Source organism: Mixophyes fleayi, chromosome 4 (assembly GCF_038048845.1).
Source record: "Mixophyes fleayi isolate aMixFle1 chromosome 4, aMixFle1.hap1, whole genome shotgun sequence".
NCBI classification, from domain to species: Eukaryota; Metazoa; Chordata; class Amphibia; order Anura; family Limnodynastidae; genus Mixophyes; species Mixophyes fleayi.
This window is the reverse complement of record NC_134405.1, coordinates 264,136,225-264,162,273: the sequence shown is the minus strand read 5'-3', so window position 1 is coordinate 264,162,273 and position 26,049 is coordinate 264,136,225. Positions and strand designations below refer to the sequence as shown.

The 26,049-nt window shown below is 40.5% G+C and overlaps 1 protein-coding gene across 1 annotated transcript; it reads left to right on the top strand.

Moving 5' to 3' along the window:
- The first annotated feature begins 3,825 nt into the window (after positions 1–3,825).
- SOWAHA (sosondowah ankyrin repeat domain family member A) lies at positions 3,826–5,691 on the top strand. The gene has a single exon (XM_075209723.1). The coding sequence runs from the start codon at positions 3,965–3,967 to the stop codon at positions 5,564–5,566; it is 1,602 nt and encodes a 533-aa protein (XP_075065824.1). The 5' UTR covers positions 3,826–3,964; the 3' UTR covers positions 5,567–5,691.
- The last annotated feature ends 20,358 nt before the right edge of the window (positions 5,692–26,049 follow it).

The window sequence follows — 26,049 nt, the reverse complement described above, 5'->3', positions numbered from 1 at the left end:
GTCTTCTTCTTGGTCTGCTTCTGGGATGAAGATCCACCCCCAGCAGCAGCAGTAGCACAACTAAAGCTCAGGAATCCAGGATAGTGGAGGATCTAGCCTTAGCAACTTGGATGCAGGACTAACTCCGATCGCTACTGAGGATATTGAAGGTGTTGTGGGTGTAGATTGCAGGTGTCGGGATCTAGTTGTGAGAAGGGACCAAGCTGATGCTGGACTGCTTTTTGTTATTTTTTAGCATAAGTTTCCAATTTTACCAACAGCTTACCATGAACTCGCTTCAAATGGCGTAACATGGATGAGGTTCTTAGATAGGTAAGGTCCCTACCTCTACTGACTGTGGTTTTACAAACGCTACAAATGGCTAGACAACTGTTGTCAGGATTTGTGTAAAAATAATTTCACACATAAGAGGTGGATTTTTAGGTCTTATGCCCAGGCATGACAATGGCCTTCTTCTTATCACATGCAAGAACTGCTTCCACTGATGCAGTTCTTTCGCTTAGCATCCAGCCAACATCATCCTCATCAGCATCCTCATTAGCGCCCTCGTTGGCTACACAAATATCCCCCTCATCCTGTTCCAATTTCAAAGTGGCATCTTCAATTGGTGTATCACTGGCTACACTTGGGCTGTTCAGGCACACATCAGCAGAAATGCTGAAAGGGGCCTTCTTTATGGGTACAGAATGGTCATGATTACACATAGCACTCGTGGATGGACTCTCCTCAGGGATTGGTATCATTTTTGAATCTAAGCATACATTTTCCTCTAATGCCTTACTGTTTTCTTCCTGCTTGGCTTTTAAAAGTATTTGGGCACCACTTTTGGAGTCCGAATTCCTTGGTCTTGCTTGGTCACGAGTGACCTTACAAGAAGATGCCTCCGTGACAGTTGCAGAACTGGCACTAGAGAAAGGCAAGGGCCTCATGCTTTCCTTGCCACTGCGTGTGTAGAATGGCATGTTGGCAATTTTATTTTTTTCTGCAGATAACTTTGCTTGAATTACAGGTTTTTTTTTTATTTACCAAGGTAAAAGGTGTTTTTTTTTTTTACAATTTTGTTTCCCTGACTTAAAAACACTATGCACTTTAACATAGGCTTTAGCAGATGACGTAGAGGGATTACGATCATCATGACTGGTGCTAGCAGCTGCTTGGTCCTCCTGGTCTTCTGTGTACTGCTGTGAATCCATTTTGAGAACACAGTAAAATGTGACTGCAGATTTAGAACAAGACTGACAGCCCTATTATTTCTTTGAAAAACACAGTTACCCCTCCTCTTTCTTTTCTAGCTATGATGCTGCCTAACTGCACTAGAGACTGCCAAGAACCGTGCTTCCCCCTCTGTGTCTGTCTGTGAAATGGCGCTGGATCGGGTTAATGGCTGTACTTATAGAATCCAAAACTTGCGAGATCCGACAACATAACAATGATTTTTTGCCTCATTTTCAATTCCGAGGGCGCGCGAAAGTATCAAGCTAGCTTGGCTATGTACTATGATCTGCTAAGTTTGGTTGAGCTCGGTTCTTGGAGAACCGAGCCTGAGCATCTCTAATTTAGAGGTGGACACATATGAGCTCAGAAAGTATATAGACTCATGTAAAAAGCATATTTATATACATATATTGAGTCTGATGCATCTCCATGTGCGTCCAGCTCACAAACAGTAGCATTTGCGCCAGACTTGCATTAGACGTTACAAGTGCATATACTTACGCCCCACAATAGTGTAGAGATGGGGTTGACAAAGTGATCAGTAAATGCTAAAGTCACATTACCTTAGTTGCACACGGTTTACTAATATAATGAATACACAAGTGAATAGTGTTTTGACAGTGTTAGTAATAAATGAAATGATCACATTTTCAATATAGATGTGACCAATATAAAAACAAAGCAAAGTAGACAAATATCTGTTGTCTTTCCCTTTAAAAAAGTCATTGGGAGTCTTTTTCTTTTCCGGCAGTAGTCCAAATGGAAATGTCAAGTAATGCGATGCCGCTAATGATTAAAGTCCTGGAGGGGTAAACAATCAGCAGTGGCTAGAATGTGCTGATCATAGCATTAGCCCTGAACCTCACACTTACCTTTAAAATTAACCTGGGCAAGAGCTGCAAAACAATCTGTGCACAACGTCACACTAGAGGAAGTAAACTGCATTTTTACTGTGCTGTTTTTGTTTGCTTTTTTTTAACCATCATACATGACTTCCAAAGACTTGCAGAGACTTATTTTACCATCTGACATTGCATAAGTGTTTGTACTTATTTTATTCTTAGAAATGTAACTCGTTTTTAAATTATCACACTTCTCTTAAGCTGCCCACATGTTACAATTTGATCATTTAATCCAATCTTTTTCTTTCATCGAATTGTTAAAGAATAAATCGTGTATGTGTGTGCGTGTGTGGCAATCTCACCAACACGACTTAAGTGTAGATGGCCAAATTGATTGAGAATGAGATTGAAGCTGACTGAATAATGTTTATTTTAATCATACAGTCAACTTGCATTGTGCATACACTGGATATGTCTCTAAGCTCTGTCAGTTCAAAATTGTAATGTTACCATCAATGCCATATTCACCTACCACGAAACCCAGCATTCCTCTATAACAACTGCAAAAAACGGTAATGGGTATAAATCAAATATATTTTCCTTTGCAATTTGATTGAAAGGATTGGATTGTGTGTGACTCAATTGTATATTGATTCAATCACACTTTAAAAAACAAAACAAAAAAAGTATGGATGCATATGTGTGCGCGCATTAGTCCATTCCATAAATTCTAATGAACAGTTACGCAAACATGACATGTAACCACAGAAATAAATTGGAGACCTTTCTGAATTTCTGTCAAACAAAATGATATATTAACTTTAGCTTCACCTGGATTATCATTAAAATATCTCCCACCAGCTGCATGCTCACTCTTGCATTTTGTGAATATACTATGTGCAGTATTAAAAACCCAACATTCACCCTTAAGCTAATAGAATATTGTAGGCAGATTATTCGTTTTCTCTAATGTTATAGAAGATTGTAATAAAAAGATTTGTTTCTGAAGGAACTCCTATTACATTTCTGGATGTACAAGTGCCTTAATAAACTTGTTATCTTATATTACAAAGCAGTGTAAGGGGTTAATAGGATACATACCATATGGAGGAAGGATTCAAGCAGCACAGCTCCGCATCAGTCCAGGTTGGGCTTTTTTACATCATTGTAGTACACCTGTCAGCCCGACTCCTTTTTACATTGTGATAATATAGTTTCTCATTTTCCAACTTATTTCCCCATCTTCAATAACCTGGGCAGACAATGATCAAGAAAAGCCTTAAACCCCAATTAATTAATTCAGTTATGAAATTGTAACTAAAAATAAAATAAAAAAATAGAAATAGACTATCACAATGTGAAATGTAGTCAAGTTGTAATAGTGAAACAATTATTAGCATTATTTTCTACATAAAACATGTTTTTCATGCATACAAAATGACCACATACTGGCTTAGCCAGCATAAAGATTTAATTTCTCAAGCCAACGTTACAATAGAATACAACAGAAAAAAAAATACAATATGTCACTAGCATAAATGGGACTTTTACTGCAGAATTTACTAACAGTCAAAGAAACTATATGAACACATCACCTGTCATGGCTTGGTCTGTGTTAGCTTTAATGAAGCCAGGTGAAACCAGACACAGGGACTTCTCTATTCTCCAGCCACAGTGAGCTTCACTAGTTGCAGGCTACCCTCCCCCTCCCTTTATTGACTGATCAGTCAGGTCTGGGCGTAGCAGAGCTGATCACAAAGTTTCACCCCGGAAGCAACAGGTAAATTCTACATGAAACAGAGGGAGAAGACGTGTAAGAAAGCAGATCTGCTGCAAGTTTCAGTTGTCTTTTTCAGCAGATACGATCCAAGGAACAGGAGGGGCCTTCCTGCATGTGAAGGGGAAGAATGGCTGTAACACAAGAGGTTGTGTTGAACTATATGCTGGAGCAGGGAGGGAAGGTTAAGAATTCTGATCTGCTCAGGAAGTTTAAGCCTGTTGTGGAGTCCCCTGATCCTCAAGAAAAGGCAAACAACCGTGAGCTTTTCAAGAGGTTTGTCAATAATATTGCTGTAGTAAAAGATGAGGAGGGGAGCAAGGTTGTGGTGCTAAAGAAGAAATATACTTATTTACTGACAGAGACTGGACAATCAAGGAATACATTGGACGTCAAGGAGAAAGAACCCAGTCAGTGTAAGAGACAACTTAAGGAAGCAGAAACACAGATTGTACCTGTATGTCAAAACAACTTAGAAGAGAAAGCACCCAACTACCAGAAAAGGAAGACTTCCCTTCAGGATTTACTTGAACCACAGGACAGCATCCCAGAGATAAAAGACTCTGGTATTGGGGAGAGTGCATATGAAACTACTGACCAAACTGAATTAAGCAACTTAAATGAATTGATTTCTATTGCAGAGTATGAAAATGAAGGCAGCAGAGAGTCTGTTTTTTCTATTGTGGCTCGAATGGATAGTTCAGGACCAGTGCCTATTCCTAAATCAGTGTCTGATGGTCAGCTCAAAGAAGGGGCTCAGAAGCCGCACATGCTGCCTTTACGGTATGCTCAGTCTTCATTTGATGCTACAGAAACAAACCAGAATGATCAGAGTTATCTGCAACCCACCCCCTCTGCTTCTGCTGTTCAGGAGGCTTTGCTTCCTGACGTATACATAGCCCCCCTTGTGGACTGGAAGCAATTGGATGATGCAGGATCCAGGTCCTCTCAAATCAAGAAGTCATCCAAAATGGTTAAAGTAAGTGAGGAAAACAAATATTCAGATGTGGTTCCCTTGGTACCCTATGAACATAAGTGGCTGGTAAATGCCACTAATGGACGCTGGAATCACATACTCCTTGGTCTCATTATGAATGACAGTGAGCTGGCTGACAAGAAAGACTTTATATCTGGATTTACAGCCCTGCACTGGGCAGCCAAGAGCGGGAACACCGAAATGCTTAACTTATTATTTGACCTAAGTAGAAAAGGTGGCATTAGCATTAATGTGAATGTGAGGTCTTTTGGAGGATATACACCATTACATATAGCTACTATCCATGAACGTAAGGATGTTATAATTCTGTTAATAAAAGACTACAATGCAAAGGTCCATCTCCGAGATAACAGTGGAAAAAAGCCTTATCATTACTTAAAGAAAGAATCCCCTGTGCAGCTCCGGTATCTTTTGAAGGATCCAGCCTGCATTAATACAGAACATGCCACTCCTATAAGAAAGAACTCAAAGGTTGCTGCCTCCTTATTAGGATCCACCAGTGCCCTTCTTGGTGTCCTTTCTGATGACATTGCTTTTCATGATTTGGCAAAAGGCTTCAAAAAGCCTGGATCCCTGAACAAGTTTTTTACTGCACCCTCTAATACAAAGAAGAAGCTAAAAACAAGGGACAAATATCCATCCATCTCCTCTCTTTATGAAGAGCCAGAGGAAAGTGAGGAGATTGTGGGAAAGCGCAGACCAGTTTCAGAATTTTTCAGCCATCCGTTGACTTAGTTGATTTTTTTTTTTCTTTAGCCAGTAGCTGGCACCTTGCACTGATACCATATATACATTGCACATTCACTTTCTCCATGTTGGAAATTACCTTGCATGCTGATTACAGTGTTTACTTATAGCAACCTGTGGGTCTCCTTTACATACTAAGACCATTCTTTTCCTTCCTAAAGTAATTTGTTTTATAATTAACATATCTACTGATTAGTCTGAAAGCAGTACATGGAACAAATTATTTTTTTTAAACATTGTCTTGCCCACAAGGTGTCAGGAGAAGAAAGTAAAGTGTCATGTATCTTTGCAGTAACCTTATCCAGTTTCCACATGGCTGCAGCACTCGGCAAACATTCATTACTGTTAATGAATGTGTGTGCATGTTGTATATAATTTTTTTAAGATAGCTGTATGATGAATCAAACACCCTTCTGAGGCTTACTACTCTGCAGTTTTTCAAGGAAAACTAAACCTAAAGTTGATGCATTAAGAGAGGGTCTCTTGTGCCATTCACAAATTACATATATTGCCATGCTTTTTGTATGGGATTCATAACTGTATGGGTTATTGTCAATTCATGCAAATGCCTGTGTACTGTTTACTTTATCAGTTGTCTTTTATTCATCTTCCATTTGATCATCCTGACTGCTATAACAGGCCATCGAGATTGTAAAAATGTTACAGCCAATATGTGGAAATTCTCACATCTGCAAAAGGGTCTTTGCAAAGGACTACTTGAATTTAAAATATAGTTTTGTTTATGGTGTTTACTGTCCTGTAGCAGAAAACTTCCTTATCTTGCTATGATTATCCATAGTAAAGCAGAACAGAGTAATATGTTTTGCACAGTGAGATATGTAATGACTATTACATTTCAGGAGGAAGTTTCCTCTACTTTGCTAAAGTGTTTTGCTGAGCATTCAGGGGAACCAGAAACTACTAATACTTTTTTTTTTTTATATTGCAAGCTAGCTTACCTGATCACATGTTTGGATAGGTAGACTATCAGACCTTAATTAACTGTCAATTTAGGTAGTTTATCCCTAACCTAAAGCCAAACATATGACTCCACCTGTGCTCAGAGAATATTCTATTTGTTTTTTGTTTGTTTTGTTTTCATGAATTTTTAAGGCTGGTTTTGAGAATCACATATTCATATATTGATGGGTGTAAAACTATAAATATGTTGCGTGTTTATTTTGAAATATAATTATGTTTACTTTATATTGATAAGTGAAGCTAATGAATTAGGAAAGTAGTAGTCCCCCATGAATTTTACTATGTAGTGTACTATACATGCCTTGCACCATGTTTTTTCTTATGAGATGCACAGCTATTTTGATTAGCAAACTGCATAATATGATTATGTGAAAGTGTGACTACGTTTACTTCCATAAAACTTGGGTGTGGGGTGTCATTATGTCATAGGGATGGGGCCAAAATGATGCGATTCACAGAGCCCCCCGAGAATCTTGTAATTTTGGCTATAATTATGCCCACTTCACTAGGAAGTGGGCAGATGCGGGAGACTCACCTGGAAGTCAGGAGTCTCCTGGACATTTCAGGAGAGTTGACAAGTATGATTTATTGCTAGAGCATAGCTGCATGCGTAGACAAATAACCACAGCAAGATTTTGTAAAGGTGTGCGGGGAAAAAAAAGTGCACATGGAGCTTGGACCCCCTTTCCCCCCAGATGTGGCCCTGTAACAGCTATACCCACTACTACTATGGTAGTTATGTTTTTGCTGTGTATTTATTGCTCCCTGTCACATTGGCAATGTTAATTTACCTGCTCTACAATAGCATAAAATTACTTCTGTTCCTCCTGCAGAACAAAATAACTTCCACTTTATCAGCTACTACACAATAGTACAGTGCTTGGTACTAACCATTTCATTTATTGATTTATGCTAATTTCAGGGTTTATTGAGCTACATATTTTGACTTTTGTAAACTGGAACAAACACAAGTGTTCAATATAGTGTATTCCCGCCCCCCCCCCCCCCCCCCCCATCTCATTCCCAAAATACTGCTGTAATTCACAAAGCTGCTATGATTAGAGAATTAAAGAGCAGGCTTATTTTATCTCTGTAGTTAGCATCATCAGTTTGTTGGTCCTCCAACTGAGTAAATTAATTTTGCATGGATATTGATTATAAGTGAAATAGCTTTTGGTGGCATCACTGAAGCAATTTATGTACTGACAATGGTACAAGTATTAATAACTATTACTGATATTTCAGAATAATTCTCTAAATAGGTAGCCCTTATCCAACTCGTATGGAAAAGATCACCTTCCTCTTAAGTATTTTATTCCTCTGTAGAATTTTAAACTTACCTGTCAACTAAACACAGTGGCAGCAGCAATTTTGTGAGCTGAACCAATATAAAACCTATTCATTCTCTAGAAAAAAAAGTGACATCACTTTGTAATACTTCAGCTGTCTGAAGCTGTAAATTAACATATTACCTGTATCCACCAATTGCCTGGAGTCAAGAATTAGCAGTGGTTGTTTCCATGAATAGGTATCGCCACCAAAAGTTACAATTGTTATTCTGCTTCCTTATATAACAAGTGTTTTACTCACCTCTTAGTTTGTAGCAGCTTCTGCTCTCCCCTAGCCACAGCCCCAGACGCTCTAATGGCAGGGGCTGGGAGACATCTGCCCCTGGACTGCTCCCATAGTGGGCTACCTGCCTTTTTTTTCCCCTTTAAATTAGACTGCTGAGTCTTGTCCCCTGGGCTAAAATTTTCCAGCCCTTATGTCTAACGGTTCTGTAATATAAAACCAGCAAATAAAATCACCACCTTTAAATGAGGGGTGTGTGGCCACCCGCTTCAGTAGGCTGAATTTTTAAGGCAATGCAATTATTACATATTTCACATCAAATTTGTAGTAAATTCATTTCCAGAATAAGTTTGACTGTCAATGTCTATGAATTTATAACATTTTCTAAAAGTAAGTATATGTTTTATGTTAAAATGAAGGCCTTCTCTAAGGTATGAGATATAAATATGATTCTAGCCTTTATATTTATCTAATGATGGTGAGTAGTTTACAAGAACTGTGTTTGGGGTTTAGTAAGTGCAGAATATGTGTTCTGTGATGTGTAATAAATGTTAGTATTAAATTTATAATAATGTGTGAGATGGTTTTGTGGCTTACAATAAACCTTACACTGGATTTTCTCGCTTTGATGTTTTGCAGTGTACAAGACCATATGCATATTAAATCCTAGTAGATCAGAAAGGGCGATCCTTTTCATTACAGTTGTTGAGGTTCGTCTTACAGTTTATACAATGTTATTTGATGTTAGGACAGTGTAACTTACTTGGTAAACTCTTGGATGACAGAGTTTAGCAACAGCTTGGGTGTGGAAGGAAGATCATTGCTTGTAGGTAGATTATGTAGTTGATACTTTATTTGTGGTTATAGCCGAAAAAATAGATCAGCTTCTAACAGTGCTTATTGGTAACCTGGCAGTCTGTGCTAAGCTCAATAACACTTCAGTTTCTTTTAGATGTACATGAAGACATATGGCGATTTTTCTGCACAGAAAACCTTAAGCCTATCAATATTTGCATTACTTAACCTAAATAGGCCCAAGCAGTAGAAAACCTGGTTGTAAAACAAAAAATGGAGACGTTTAGATAATAAGGTAGTGTTCATAACTATATTATGTTATTTCTAGAGATGAGCGCACTCGGATTTCCTGAATCCGAGCCCACCCGAACGTTGCCGATCCGAGTCGGATCCGAGACAGATCCGGGTATTGGCGCCAAATGAAAACTTGAAACCGAGGCTCGGAGTCATAATCCCGCTGTCGGATCTCGCGATACTCGGATCCTATAAATTCCCTGCTAGTCGCCACTATCTTCACTCGGGCATTGATCAGGGTAGAGGGAGGGTGTGTTTGGTGGTCCTCTGTCCTGGTAGATCTCGTGCTGTGCTGTTTAGTTCTGTGCTGTGCTGTGCTGTGCTGTGTTCTGCAGTATCAGTCCAGTGGTGCTGTGTGCTGTGCTCTGTCAATTTTGAGTTCAGTGGTGCTGCTGGGTCCTGTGTGCTGTGTCCTGTTCAGTCCAGTGGTCCTGTGTCCTGTGCTCTGTGCTTCTAAGGGCATAGTTATTTCCCCAATATTCCCAAGTGTTTAAAAAATAAAAAAAAAGTTATAAAAAAAAATCCCAAAAACTAATTAAATTTTTTTTTAATTACAACAAAATTTGCAAAACCAATCCTGCAGTATAAGCCCATTGGTACTGCAATATTACCAAGTTCACGCATTCTGCAGTATCTTGTGCTACATATAATGGAGAGCAAAAATTTGGAGGATAAAGTAGGGAAAGATCAAGACCCACTTCCTCCTAATGCTGAAGCTGCTGCCACTAGTCATGACATAGACAATGAAATGCCATCAACGTCGTCTTCCAAGCCCGATGCCCAATCTCTTAGTACAGGGCATGTAAAATCCAAAAAGCCCAAGTTCTCAAAAAATAACAAAAAGAGAAAGTTAAAATCATCTGAGGAGAAACGTAAAGTTGGCAATATGCCATTTACGACACGTAGTGGCAAGGAACGGCTTAGGCCCTAGCCCGTGTTCATGACTAGTGGTCCAGCTTCACCCAAGGATCTTAGCCCTCCTCCTCCTAACCCCCCCTACAAAAAATTGAAGAGTTATGCTGTCAGCAACAAAACAGCAAACAACTCTGCCTTCTAAAGAGAAATTATCACAAATCCCCAAGGCGAGTTCAAGGGTGTTGGTGGTTGTCAAGTCTGACCTTCACATCACTGTACGGGAATAGGTGGCTCGGGAGGAGGCTATTGATGATGTAGCTGGCGCTGTGGAGGAACTTGATGATGAGGGTGGGGGGAAACAGCTGATGTCCATGGGCTGAAAAAGCCCATCGTCATGCCTGGTCAGAAGACCAAAAAATGCACCTCTTCGGTCTGGAGTTATTTTTATCCAAATCCGGACAACCAATGTATGGCCATATGTAGCTTATGTAAAGCTCAAATAAGCAGGGGTAAGGATCTTGCCCACCTAGGGACATCCTCCCTTATACGTCACCTGAATAACCTTCATAGTTCAGTGGTTAGTTCAGGAACTGGGGCTAGGACCGTCATCGGTACAGGGACACCTAAATCCCGTGGTCCAGTTGGATACACACCAGCAACACCCTCCTCGTCAACTTCCTCCACGATCTCCATCAGATTCAGTCCTGCAGCCCAAGTCAGCAGCCAGACTGAGTCCTCTCAAATACGGGATTCATCCGAGGAATCCTGCAGCGGTACGCCTACTACTGCCACTGCTGCTGTTGCTGCTGTTAGTCGGTCATCTTCCCAGAGGGGAAGTTGTAAGACCGCTAAGTCTTTCACAAAACAATTGACCGTCCAACAGTCGTTTGCCATGACCCCAAAATACGATAGTAGTCACCCTATTGCAAAGCGTATAACTGCGGCTGTAACTGCAATGTTGGTGTTAGACGTGCGCCCGGTGTCCGCCATCAGTGGAGTGGGATTTAGAGGGTTGATGGAGGTATTGTGTCCCCGGTACCAAATCCCGTCGAGATTCCACTTCACTAGGCAGGCGATACCAAAAATGTACAGAGAAGTACGATCAAGTGTCCTCAGTGCTCTAAAAAATGCAGTTGTACCCACTGTCCACTTAACCACGGACTTGTGGACAAGTGGTTCTGGGCAAACGAAGGACTATATGACTGTGACAGCCCACTGGGTAGATGCATCGCCTTCCGCAGCAACAGCAACAGCTGCATCAGTAGTAGCATCTACAAAATGTCTGCTCGTGCAAAGGCAGGCAACATTGTGTATTACAGGCTTTAATAAGAGGCACAACGCTGACAACATATTAGAGAAACTGAGGGAAATTATCTCCCAGTGGCTTACCCCACTTAGACTCTCATGGGGATTTGTGGTGTCAGACAATGCCAGTAACATTGTGCGGGCATTAAATATGGGCAATTTCCAGCACGTCCCATGTTTTGCACACACCATTAATTTGGTGGTGCAGCATTACCTCAAGAGTGACAGGGGTGTGCAGGAGATGCTTGCATTGGCGCGCAAAATTGCTGGACACTTTCGGCATTCAGCCAGTGCCTACCACAGGCTAGAGGCACATCAAAAAAGCATGAACCTGTCCTGCCATCACCTCAAACAAGAGGTTGTGACATGCTAGAACTCCACCCTCTATATGCTGCAGAGGATGGAGGAGCAGCAAAAGGCCATTCAGGCCTACACAGCCACCTACGACATAGGCAAAGGAGTGGGGATGCGCCTGAGTCAAGCGCAGTGGAGACTGATTTCCGTGTTGTGCAAGGTTCTCCAGCCTTTTGAACTTGTCACATGAGAAGTCAGTTCCGACACTGCCAGCTTGAGTCAGGTCATTCCCCTGATCAGGCTGTTGCAGAAGCGGCTGGAGAAAGTGAGGGAGGAGCTGGTAAACCATTGCGATTACACCAAGCATGTAGCTCTTGTGGATGTAGCCCTTCGTACGCTTTGCCAGGATCCGAGGGTGGTCACTCTTTTAAAGTCAGAGGAATACATTCTGGCCACCGTGCTCGATCCTCGGTTTAAAGCGTATGTTGTGTCTCTGTTTTTGGCGGACACAAGTCTACAGCGGTGCAAAGACCTTCTGGTCAGGAGATTGTCCTCTGAAGGGGACCGTGACATGCCAACAGCTCCACCCTCATTTTCTTCCACATCTATGGCTACGAGGAAAAAGCTCAGTTTTCCTAAAAGAGCCGCTGGCGGGGATGCTGATAACATCTGGTCCGAACTGAAGGACCTGCCAACCATTGCAGACATGTCTACTGTCGCTGCATTGGATGCTGTCACAATTGAAAAAATGGTGGAGGATTATTTTGCTGACACCATCCAAATAGACATGTCAGACAATCCATATTGTTACTGGCAGGAAAAAAAGGCAGTTTGGAAGCCCCTGTACAAACTGGCTCTATTTTACCTGAGTTGTCCCCCCTCCAGTGTGTACTCGGAAAGAGTTTTTAGTGCAGCGGGGAACCTGGTCAGTGAGCGGCGAAGGAGGTTGCTTCCTCACAACGTTGAAAAAATGATGTTTATAAAAATGAATAATCAATTCCTCAATGAAGTACAGCACTGCCCTCCAGATAGTACAGAGGGACCTGTGGTTGTGGAGTACAGCGGGGACGAATTGATAATGTGTGAGGAGGAGGAAGTACACACTGTAGGGGGAGAGGAATCAGAGGTTGAGGATGAGGACGACATCTTTCCTCAGTAGAGCCTGTTTAGTTTGTACAGGGAGAGATGAATTGTTATTTTGGTGTGGGGGCCCAAACAAACCAATCATTTCAGCCACAGTTGTTTGGTAGGCCCTGTCGCTGAAATGATTGGTTTGTTAAAGTGTGCATGTCCTATTTCAACAACATAAGGGTGGGTGGGAGGGCCCAAGGACAATTCCATCTTGCAACTCTTTTTTTGGCATTATGTGACCATTCAACAGTCGTTTGCCATGTTCAAAAAGTAAAAGAAAATGTCAACAAATTCAAAAAATTAAATCAAAAGTTAAATGCCCTGTCATAATTATTAAAGTAATTCTATCGTTTTAAAATAAGCATTGCCCAATCAATTGAATGTGTGTCCAAAGCACAAAGTGATTTATTTTAGCAGATGTAAATAGTCAACAGTTTTGATACATTATTATATTATGATAAAGTACAGTACAGCACAGCCAATACCAAAAGATAATTCATACATACCGCTGCAATCGCATGCGCTCACTGCGCACCCACGGGACCCGATGGACAATATTCTGTATAGAATACTGTGTCAGAGTTGACTGAGGCCCCAGTGAGATGCAGCTAATATATATACAGTCAGTGTTTCATTTTGAACAATAGAGATGACGTAGATTGTTTCTATAGGTCCAGACGTTGGGTGGGTCCAGGCCAGACAGGTAATAGGTTGATTCAATCTAAGGAATCCAAAGGTGGGGGTCTTCTCTCCAGGGGGTCTGCTCTTTTTCATAGCCAGTATCATACAAAGGTTTACTCTCTAATATCAATAACTAAAGTATGCAATGTGCGATCTCTTCGCCGACTGCACCGGACAGCTGCTGATGATTAGGGCTTCGATATGATATCAGGCATGACAGCTTTCCTATTACCTAAATCTTTAATAACACTACAATGTAACAGAAGACAGGCAGGGCGCCTCAATGTGTATTACCACTTGAATAGCATAAATGGATGTAATATCATGCGTACCATGAGGTATTGGTAGGTCGTCTAATCAGGGAAGGAAGATCCTCTTCATAAATTATTCCTCCCAGTTGGTAAAATAATGGACAATGCAGAAAATAGAACACAACATAGAGTAGTATTGTCAGGATGTGCAATCACACCACCTGTGAAATATACACCACCTATAGGGCTTCCTTATCGTGCAAAAACACATATGCCCAAAAATCAACAATTATGATATATAGGACACCGCTGCCGCTCATACTTGAGCTATCTACACACCTGGAACTTTTCTGATTATTATACTGCAATATTGTGACTACGTTGTGGTTGTGAGCGCCATTTTATATATCTGTTTGTTTGTTTTTTAACACTACAATGTACATATAATCACTATATATATATATATAGACTAATAATAAACTGAATACTATCTGCTCCTGAATTGCAGTGTAACAGAACCAATATGAAATTATATAAATAACTAACTGTTGTAATGCAAGTGTGTGCGTGCGTATTTTACTGTCCGAACGCACCACGCCACGTAACACGTGGCGTACGCTTCGCAATACGCACGGCAAACCAATATTAAACCAATATACTTTCGTTCATCCAATTATACGACTTCAACATTATTTAAAACAAGAGGTATTGACGTGCTAGAATTAGTGTAGTGTTAATATGTTATAAACACTACACTTGGAACTTGGAGGAGGTATTGTGGTCCCGGTACCAAATTGGGTACCGGGGCCACCCCACTACGCAGTCCAGAATTTTTTTTTGGGGAATTCAGAGCCGTCGAGGGTTTTTTATTAATTATATTGTTGTGACCACTCCTCTACGCAGTCCAGGTACATTTTTTGGTGCGAATCATACAAGTTCAGGGTTTTTAAATTATATTGTGGTAACCACTCCTCTATGCAGTCCAGAAAGATACCTCGTTGCAATGTTTTGGACTAATAACAATATTGTGAGGTGTTCAGAATACACTGTAAATTAGTGGAAATGATTGTTATTGAATGCTATTGAGGTTAATAATAGCGTAGGAGTGAAAATAAGCCCAAAAACTTAATTTTTGAACTTTTTCTGTTTTTTTCAAAAAAAAATCCGAATCCAAAACCTTAAATCCGAACCAAAACCTTTCGGCAGGTGTTTTGCGAAACAAATCCGAACCCAAAACATAGAGAAAATCCGAATCCAAAACACAAAACACGAGACGCCAAAAGTCGCCGGTGCACATCCCTAGTTATTTCCCTTGTTCATCTTACACAACTAAAGCAACACTGTCACTATTGGCAGCGCTACCTTTTTTTCTTTGAAAAATTCATAAATGTTACCAATGTTTTTAAAATAACGTTCTGGTACAGTGTCACATTAAAATCGCATAGTAACCCTGTAGATATAGCCATAGTCTCTCATATAGATACTTCAGGGTAAGGAAATGTAGTAACATCAAGAAAATAGTTTCCTGAAAAGCCAGGGGTTAAAGCATGTTGTAGGCATGATCAAGCTTGAATAATGGACTGCTATAAGTGTCATTTTTTTTGAAGTACCTGTCCTACCTACACATAAAAGAAAGCCTGCTATTTACCTTTGAACAGAGTTAATGTTCTTGTACATAAACATTATTAATTCACTCCTTTGATGAAAGGTGTATACAAACCCTATATGCAGTATTTTTTTATCACTTTTGGATGTGTAATCTTAAAGGCAAAACACTTTTGCAGTCACCTCATAAGTCTGACTTTCATATGTACCAGTGGTCAAAGTGGGGATGTATACAGTGGTATGCGATAACACCACTTCTCAACTGCCTTCATTGTAAAACTATCAAATTTCATTCACTTACATGCTCGGTACATTTTTCATACCGCCTCTTCTAAGTTTTAAATTGTTCCATAGCTTAACACAATAGATAAGGGGAATCACAACATAGAAGCATATTTTAGAATGTGCTATAAAATAGAAAATGTGTTTAGATGTCTTTTTATTGTTGAGAACTAATAACATTGAACCAGTAAGCGCAACGCTCCCAGCAAACTATGGGCCTGATTCAGGTCTGAGCTCATGCAAGTTGCGTTTTAAGAAAGAGCACAGAACTTGTGCGTACTTAATGACCATATTCAAATCCAAGAGTATCTCAAAATACGTTTCAATTTTAATCTGTGTTGGTATGCTCTGCCAAAACAGTACTAGGTAGACAGACAGAACAGACTGCAGCATATGCACATGCTTATGTACAATAAAAAGTCACATCAGAACACGTAAAAAAAAATTGTAAAATAAAAGAACAAATCTTACAGAAATGTTTAAAAAAAAAATGTAACAAAGATGCTATCATTGTGTACTGTACAAAAAATGCATTTTTATAGTCTCTTGTATACACATGCTTTATGCTAACTAGTGGCATGCATATGTGTACTTTTTAAATCAAACACCATGCCGTGTAAGCTTTCATAAGCTTCAAAATTGTCAGATTCTATTAACTTTCCCACCTAAATTGTGACAGACTGTCCAGCCGTCCCAGCAGCCAGGATGTTTGTCATGACTTGATGAGAGGTATGTTTGTATGGGTACTGGCAGTGATGAGAGAGGTGTGTCCAGTGGGGATAGCACTTCAGAAGCACTAGACACACAATGAAGAAGATGTGATCATTCCCTATAATGTGACATGCCCATACCCCATTTTCAGTGGAGGTATGAAATTATATAATATACACCATTATTATCTATATTCAAATGACTAATTTAAAGCTTTTCCCAGGGCAGTCCCATTTTTTTTATTTTTTTTTTATTTTTATGAAAAGAAGTCTTTATCTTAGAATGTTTATTTTCACAAAATTCTGACCCTTACGGCACCTGAATTAACATATTAAGAGTGGGCAGTTTTCTATAACCAGTCTATGGCCTTCAACATTGATTTGAAAGCACTGGTTAGCTTTAATGGCCCAAACAAACTTTGCATTTTATGTGTTTAGTCCCAAATAATCCAGATTTTTGAAAGCTCAAAAGCGCCTAGCCTTTTGAGTAAAGAGTGTGGTGTCCGTAAATTGGGTTATGGTATAGATCTATTGGTGGGATGCCCTAATTTGTCCAAGTTTTTTTTATTCAGAAATGTTGGTAAGAATGAGTGAGTATCTTACATTTCTGTTTGGCAACGTTATGGTGAACTCGTGTCAAACAGCCAATCATTTTTTTTTTAGGTGACAAATGTAGTTATAAAAGTATTAGTGCTTTTAATCTAGATCTATCTACACTATATGTTTTAGGAAAATCTGGTAAAAATAGAAATGCCTCTGCTTTTAATCAGTTCAATCGACTTTCTCTATGCTTTTTGTCTGTGGTTTTACTCATTTGTGTTGGAGTTCCCTTATACTGTCCGTAATCTGCCACTACTGACCACTCCTACTGGTATTACTCGGCCACCAGAAACCCACCATTGGTGAGTGCCAACTACACACTAGTTGGAGGAAAGGAGTTGCTGTCACCACCCAGATCATTCTCCGGCATCTGCAACCACAAATCTGGGTATTTGGAATAGCTACTGCAGAACCTCTTTCCTAGTGAATATGGTTAGTTCCTCCTGACCAACCATTTTGGATCAGGGATACAGAGGAAAAGCCAGAGCCTCGACAGGGTGCTGTGTTCAACACAGAACAGGTGGAGAACAGATTAGTGTGTTAACTCTTAGCTGTAGATAACAGGATTACAACAGGTAATCTTGTAAGCAGAATGTTGTTTATTGCTCAAAGGTAGCCCTGTCAAGGACTGTTACACATCTGTATGTGGTAGTAATTATTCATTCAGAAGTACAAAATGGTGCACACACAATAGAGCAATATGTGCTTTTTAAACAGAGCCAAGACCAGTTTCCACCCCTGCCATAAATTCAAATACGCACTTGAAATAACATATCAATCCTCGCGGATGTTGCTGCAGTTTTTTTATGTCCATTGATCTCCTGGGTTTGAATGAGGGCAGACCTCCCTTAAAGGCAATCAGGAGAGCTTACAACACAGGGGTATTGCATGTAATATTTAGCACCAGGGGCCAGAGCTGGATTAAGGCTTTGGGGGGCCCGGGGCACTTAAAACAGGGGGGCCCCCAAGATCTGAAATTAAGAACATAGGGGCATATTCAATTGAGCCGTTTCCACGGCGCGTTAAAACTACTACCGTTAAGCTGGATTTCAGCTGAAATCCAGCAAGAAAAATACCGTAATAACGTTTTTTCCGCGCACTATTACCGTTATTACGGTAATAGTGTGCGGACCACAAGATTTTCGGCGTTTCCGCCGACAATTGAATATGCCCCATAGTGTCATCATGCACAAGAAAGCGTTACAAGTAGGTGGTGAATATTAAAAAGACAATCTGACCAATTCTATCATAAAAGGAATATTTATTTAACATGTATCCAAAAATAATAGTGAAAAAACAAAATGTTTTATATATTATATGTATTTGTGGTATTGTATATATGTGTGTGTACACATATATACAATACCACAAATACATATGTATACACACATGTATGTGTGTGTGTGTATATCTATAATATAAATGTCTAGTGGCGTGTGTTAGTCTGTCTGTGTGTGTAAAAAATAAAACCAAGCTGCAGCGCCACCTGCTGGGCGGAGTTATACACTGACCTACTAAATTCTTAGTGTGTGTGGAAAAAAAAATACAGAAAGGACTGAAATTTGGTATACTAAGATGTTTTTAATTTGTTAATTGTTAAAAGTGTTTATAAAGATTTTAAAAAAATATATATATATTTCTTGAAGGAGAAGTGACAGTTGGGAGTGGTTGGTGGTTGCCGGGGGTGACAGTGGGGAAAGGTTGGTGGTTGAGGCCTGGGCTATGGCCCAAATGCATGACAAGAACCTTTTTAACACCTTAAGTAGCTTGATTTGACTACAATGCATGAGTATCATGCACGGGTTAACGTGTGTATGTGTGTGTATATATATATATATATATATATATATATATATATATATATATATATATATACGCAGGGTGTGTGTATATATATATATACGCATGTCCCCTGCGCAGGGACAGAGCAATAATTGGACACATTATTGTTTCTATTCTATACAATTCTAATATTAATACCAATTGTTACAGCAGTAAGATGAGGATAGAGGAGGGTTTTTTGTTTTCAATTTTTGGCACTCCAAGTGCTTTTGGGGTGTCCCTTATTCCCCATTCTTTTGCAGTAAATTTTCTGGCTGTCAAAAGTCATATTTGTATTAGTATCTATCTAATACAATTTTGGCACTACAAGTGCTTTGGCCTCATTAAAATGGATTCAAAGCAGTCCACATATGAGCAGAATCAGCAACCCGGTTCTGTCACCAGTCCTGATGGTAGTGTACGTCATCTGGGAAAGGCAATGTCAAAGTACATAGTCTTTTTAAATTGGGGAAAAAAACACACACCAAAAATTTTTTTACCGTGTTGAAGCAAAAAAGAAGTGTAACTGAGGAAAAGTTAAGTGCCGATAAAAAAAAAAAAATTGCCAACATGTTATTCTACACATGCAGTGGCAAAGAAAGAATGAGGCCTTCGCCTTCCTCTGTTAGTGGCAGATCCAAAAATGTTACAGAGCCTTCTTCTTGTACGGTCACTCGTAACCAAGAAACACCAAGTAATTTGGAGTCTAAAAGTGGTGCAGTACTACTGTTACGCGTCAAAGCCGAGCTGCAAGAAAACAGTGAGGCATTAGAGGATAATGTATGCTCAGAATCAGAAATGACACCAATCCCTGTGGAGAGTCCATCCACCAGTGGTATGTCTAATTGTGAGCATTCTGATAATGTACCCATAAAGAAGGGCCCTTTCAGCAGTTCTGCTGATGTGTGCCTGAACAGCCCAAATGTATCATCATCATCATCAACATTCATTTATATAGCGCCAGCAAATTCCGTAGCGCTTTACAATTGGGAACAAACATTAATAAAACAATACTGGGTAATACATACAGACAGAGAGGTAAGAGAACCCTGCTCGAAAGCTTACAATCTATAGGACAATGGGAGTTAGAAACACAAGGGCACGTGCTACATCGTATTGCACAATGGACCAGCCACCAAGTGAGGATGACACTTTGGAATTAGAAGAGGATGAGGGGGAGATTTGGGTAGCCGACGAGGGCGCTGATGCGGTTGATTGTGTAAGTCCTGCACCAGTGGCAGCAGGGTGGCACCAGTAGCAGCAGTTCTGGCACGTGAGGTTCTGGCACCAATTTGCACTTTCCAAACACAAGCAGAGATGATGTAGGTGGCATTCCACAACAGTTTGACATCTGGGCTGGTTTGAAGGATTTGACAAAAAAATGTGTGACCTTGCCCATAACTGCAACCAATCCTACTATTAACATGCAAAGGATGGAGGAGGGCCTAGCAGGGATTAAACTGTATTTTTCCTAATTTGCACTAATATGGTTTGGGTGTAATATACACCCAAAGTCGAGTGCTCAATTGCTAAGAGTCATTGATGAAGAGGAAGACAAGCAGGCTTGTCTGTAGAATTTGCAGGCAAATTCTACTGCGTTATATAGGTAACACCCAAAGAGAAGAGTTCCATTGCTAATTGTAATTGCTGAAATAGAAATAATAGGGCTGACAGTCTTGGTCTAAATCTGCAGTTACATTTTATTGTACCATAGCTCACTCAGAAACAGGAGAGGAGGCCGATTTCAGTGCTAATCTTTCTCAAACAATACTAATTCATCCCACCATCATAGAAGTCTGTGTACTATGATGTGATTGCCGATAATGGCCTTAGAAATGGACTTACTAGTTCATTTTAGGGCAGAACTGTCACGATTTTTGGCCAATTCTTTTACAGCAGAGCAAATATCAAAATGCTGTGCGGAATCAACTGCATCACTACTGGGTGTCTTGGGAAAGCAATTTTTTTGTACAACAAGCAGTTACCAGAGAAACTGAAGGAGAAGACGTCTAAATAAGATGTTGATAGGTCTTGGATCCTTGCGAAGCAAATTAAGTATTTTGTCTACAATTAAAATATAGTTAGCACATTTACTTTGTTTTATTTCACACGTTAAATTTCTGTAGCTCCTTGTCAAAATGTATTATTAATGCAATCACTTGACTCAAGCTAACCGTGTCTGCACTCTCTTCACAGGTGACTACTTCGCTGGACTAAAGTACATTCCCCTCAAATGCTAGTCTTCTTGCAGCTGCTGCATTCTACTACATGCTTTTGCAGAAAACAGAAATTGCCCCTAAATTTTTCCGGACACAAACAGCATCTCCTGCATGTCATTTTTAAAAAGTTCTGTAACACCAAGTTGATTGTGTGGGCAAAACAGGAAATGTGATGGAATTGAACCCCGCTGTAATGCTTGAACAATATTGGGGTCGTCATCAGAAATGACATATCCTCAGGAGAGTCCAAGCAGGATTAGCCATCTTTCAATGACATCCCTTAGTTTTTGGAACAGATTGTCAGCTGTATTCCTCTTAGTGAAGCTGCTGATACACAGAGTAGCCTACTTCCGAAAAATGTGACGTACTTGGGTACATGCTGCTGCTGCCCCTGCTGGTGAAGGCGAATGACCAACCCAGTGGGTTGTCACAGTCATATAATCTTTACTTTGCCCAGTTCCGCTTGCCCACATATCTGTGGTTAAGTGTAAAGTGGGTAGAATGGCATTTTGTAGTTCAATGATTACATTTTTATGAACTTTCTGGTAGAGGTGAGGAATAGCTATTCTAGTAAAATGGTGTTGTGATGGAATTTGGTAATAGGGACAGAAGACCTCAAGTAACTGTCTAAAACCAGCTGCATGGACGCAGATCTAATACTAGCATAGTCCTTATGGCGTCTGTGATCCGCTTTGCGACTGGGTGACAGATTTCATACTTGCTTCCTCTTGCAAAGGATTGTTTAACTGTAAATTATTGGTTCTGGGGATATTGATGAAGGTGTTGGGGGGGGTAGATTGCAGGTGCTGGGATGTATATGAGAGAAGGGAGGCACATGATGCTGGACTGCTTGCTGTTATTTTTCTTAACCTAAGTTTCTGATTTTCCGAACAGCTTTCCAAAAACTCGCTGAAAAATGACGTAACATGGATGAGGATCCCAGATGGTTAAGGTCTCAACCTCTATTGAGTGTGACTTTAAAAACGCTAGAAATGGCTAGACAACTGTTGTCAGGATTTCTGTAAAAATAATTCCACACTTAAGAGGTGGATTTTTGGTCTTATGCCTAGGCATGGCAATGGCCTTTTTATTATCACTGGCCAGAACTGCAGCAATTTTTCTTTGAAAGTGTATGAAAATCATATTGTGACCTAGGAGGTGGTCAAAATTGAATGAAAATGACTGGAAATTAGTGTTAGTGAGGTTAATAATAATGTAGGTACAAAATAATACCTAAATTATGTTATTTTAGCACAGAAAAATCATTTTTTTTTTAACAAATTGCAAAACAAAACCAAACAAAACCAAAACACGCAATGGCGGTTTGGCAAAGGCAAAACCAAAACCAAAACACGACGGTAATCCAGATCCAAAACCAAAACACGGGGGTCAGTGAGCAACTCTAGTTTATATATACTATTAAAGTAATTTTATCGTTTTCAAAGAAGCATTGCCCAATCAATTGTATGTGTTTCCAAAGCACAAAGTGATTTATTTTAGCAGATGTAAATAGTCAACAATTCAATACATTATTATATTATGATAAAGTACAGTACAGTACAGCCAATACCAAAAGATAAATACATACCAATGCTATCGCATGCGCTCGCAGCGCACCCACGGGACCCGGTGGACAGTATATCTGTTAGAATACTGTGTCAGAGTTGACTGAGGGCCAGGGGAATGCAGCTATGATTATATAGGGTACAGTGATACACAGTGAACAATAGAGATGACGTAGATTGTTTGTATAGGTCCAGACGTTGGGTGGGTCCAGGGTAAACAGGTCATAGGCTGATTCAATCTAAGGAATCCAAAGGTGGGGGTCGTCTCTCCAGGGCGTCTGCTCCTTTCATAGCCAGCATCATACAAAAGGTTTATTCCCTAATATCAATAACTAAAGTATGCAATGTGCAATCTCTTCCATATATATCACTGAAGTGTACGTATAATCATTATATATATATATTTATATATACTACTAACAAAACCAAACACATTGCTCATTGTCACTCACCGGACTGTGAGTGCTACTTCTCGTGTGTTTAGGAACCGTGGCCGTCCACCATCCTGAGGGTCTGCGCATGTGCATCCCTTTCAACCTTCTGTACCTGTTCCTTTTAGTTAATTGGCTGATCAGGCAACACTCCCTATTTAAAGCACCTGTGGTCAATACCTCGTTGCCTGATCTTGGAGTCTCATTCCCCATGAGCCTCTGAAGGTGTTCCTGTGTTTCCTCGTGTATTCAGCTCCTGCTGATTCCTGTTGTTCGTATGTGGTTTCCAAACCACTTCAACTCTCCTGTGTTCATCGTGACTGCACCAGCTGATTCCTATCCGTTGCCTCCGTGCTTCTACAGTATCCTGCTCATTTCAACTCTCCCGTGTTCATCGTGACTGCACCAGCTGATTCCTATCCGCTGCCTCTGTGCTTCTACAGTATCCTGCTCATTTCAACTCTCCCGTGTTCATCGTGACTGCATCAGCTGATTCCTATCTGCTGCCTCCGTGCTTCTACAGTATCCTGCTCACTTCAACTCTCCCGTGTTCATCGTGACTGCACCAGCTGATTCCTATCCGCTGCCTCCGTGTTTCTTCAGAGTCCTGCTCATCGCAACTCTCCAGTGTTCATCGTGTCTGCAGCCAGCTGATCCGCTGTCTCCGTGCTTCTACAGTGTTCCTGCTTATGTCAACTCGCCTGTCTGCATCGGGTCAACGCTCCGCTGCTTTCATCTCAGCTATTGGTTATCAGACCGCCTCAACTCTCCCGTGTTCTCCAGGTGTCCAGTTCTATATACTACTGCTTCCTGAGTATTGTCTAATCCTTGCTGGTCTACCTACCGTGCGCTGCACCTACTTGGTTACCGCTTCCACCCTCCAGTGGTTTCTCATCCTGCCGGCCTCCAGCAGTTCAGGTATCCCTGCACGTCTCACTGACAGCCTGCTCTCCTGAACCACGGTATGCATACTTCTCATTGACTGTGCTCGTGTATTGCATATCTAGCTGGACTGAGTTTGTTCTCCTCCGGAGTTCCCTATCCACTGAGACTATTGCTATCATTTGACTGTGTTTCCTATTTGCCTGGATAGTTCTTGTGACTTTGTATATTTGTGCAGTGCTGCTCAGTTATCATTATATTGTGCATATCATCATGGGATCAAGTTCTGTGTGTCCGTGTATACTCTGCATTGTATTCATCTCCTCGTGCTCCTCCTCACATATATATTTCAGTGGTACAACTTGCTAGATGCAGACCACTGTCTCCTGTTTCCTGTGACACCAGTTTCCAGTATCCTTTCACATAGCAGTGGTACAACTTGCTAACGCAGACCACTGACTCCCCTGATACCTTCACCTGGATTCCATTCCTTCACCCAGACAGCGGTACAACTTGCTATACGCAGACTGCTGACTCTCATCACCTCCTCGTTACTCCTGGACATTCCTCCTCACTATAGCAGTGGTACAACTTGCTATACGCAGACCACTGACTACCCTCACGTTTCCTTGTCCATCCAGTTCCTCGTGTACAGTCATCTACCTATTACCAGTGCTGCTAGTCATAGACTTTCCTCGAGCATTCTCTTACCATCTGCTGTCTCCTGTTCCGTGGTCACCCCGCTACCAGAATACCATATTACCAACTATACTGCTCTTGTAAGTCCATCATCTGGCGATACCTGGGTAAAGACTCCTAGTGCCCGTGACACTCATAAATTACAGTGTAATGAAACCAATATGAATAAATAACTAAATGTTGTAATGCGAGTGTGTGCGTGCGTATTTTACCATGCGATCGCACCACGCCATGTGTTACGTGGCGTACGGATCGCAATCACACGGCAAAACAATATTAAACCAATATACTTTCGTTCATCCAATTATACGACTTCGACAGTCCACCCTTTGATAGTACAATAAACTATCACCTTAAAGGTGTTATAAACAGTACCACGTTTCATTGCTATGTAATGCAAGTCCCCTTTGGGGTATGACTACGCTGTTTGTTGATCTAAACAAGTTATCATAAGAGAGAGTCTTAATCCTCAAAACAATTTCTTCTTTTACTATAGACCGTACATTTCTGGAGCTTGGAGATAACAATTTGTATGCCCTTCAAGGTTGCAATAAAACACGTAATACATTATTCGGAAAGGTACAGAGTACAACAGAACATGTATCAGTTATACAGAATACTCTACTACAGTTCTTCAAGTTTAACAGGTTCATCTGTCCAACGCATGTCTTTAAGCTCACAATACATTTAAACACTTCATGTTCATTAATAGCATCATCCTATGTCTATCAATAATGTCATATGCAATCTCCTTCAGCTTGCGTTAATATACGCACTTCTAATAATGTCATCAGTTCTTTTCATCAACACTTGTGGGCGGGCTATTGTCTGTTCATTCTTCCCAGTCTCCCAATACTCAGATTTAACAGTGATCGGCTTGCAAAGCATTGGGAGACTTCAGACTAAGGGACCTAGATGTCGTACTTTTTCCCCTAGTGACCTAACACCTATAGTTCAGGTACCTCAAGAATATTTAGTGGAAAGAGAACTAATCCTACTTGATATAATCACTGAGGCATGTGTGAGCACGCCCAGCACTTTGTTTGGTCTAAAACCTTACCCTCCCAAGAATGATAATCATTCTCAAGGATGCCTGCTCAAGTCCGAATATTACTGGACTAGCATCGCTGGGTGTATCTCTTTTTTAACTATGGGGTCGCCGCACTTACGAACGTAATGCTACTCAGACAATAGCCGCTCGCACTTTCTCCAAGCTCCAGGGTTTCCAAATTTTCCTTTACACCTGAATTGAATAGAGTAATTGGCTAAACCGATTATGCTTCTAACTTCTCCTTCCTCCTCAATATCTCCTTATCATTACCTGAACCAGTCTCTGTCACCTGCCAATAATCAAAAGAATTAACCGTCCTGAGAAGAGAATGAAATGAGAGAACACAAAACTGGAAAAACTACAACTTCATGCTGGACAACAGTCTTAGCCTTTGGCTCAGATGCTACTAACTGCATTCGAGGCCTTCCAGAACAGACTCATGAGTGC

What these genes read in the sequence shown, in the direction of transcription:
- SOWAHA (XM_075209723.1), top strand. Translation starts at nt 3,965, where the DNA reads ATGGCTGTAACACAAGAGGTTGTGTTGAACTATATGCTGGAGCAGGGA.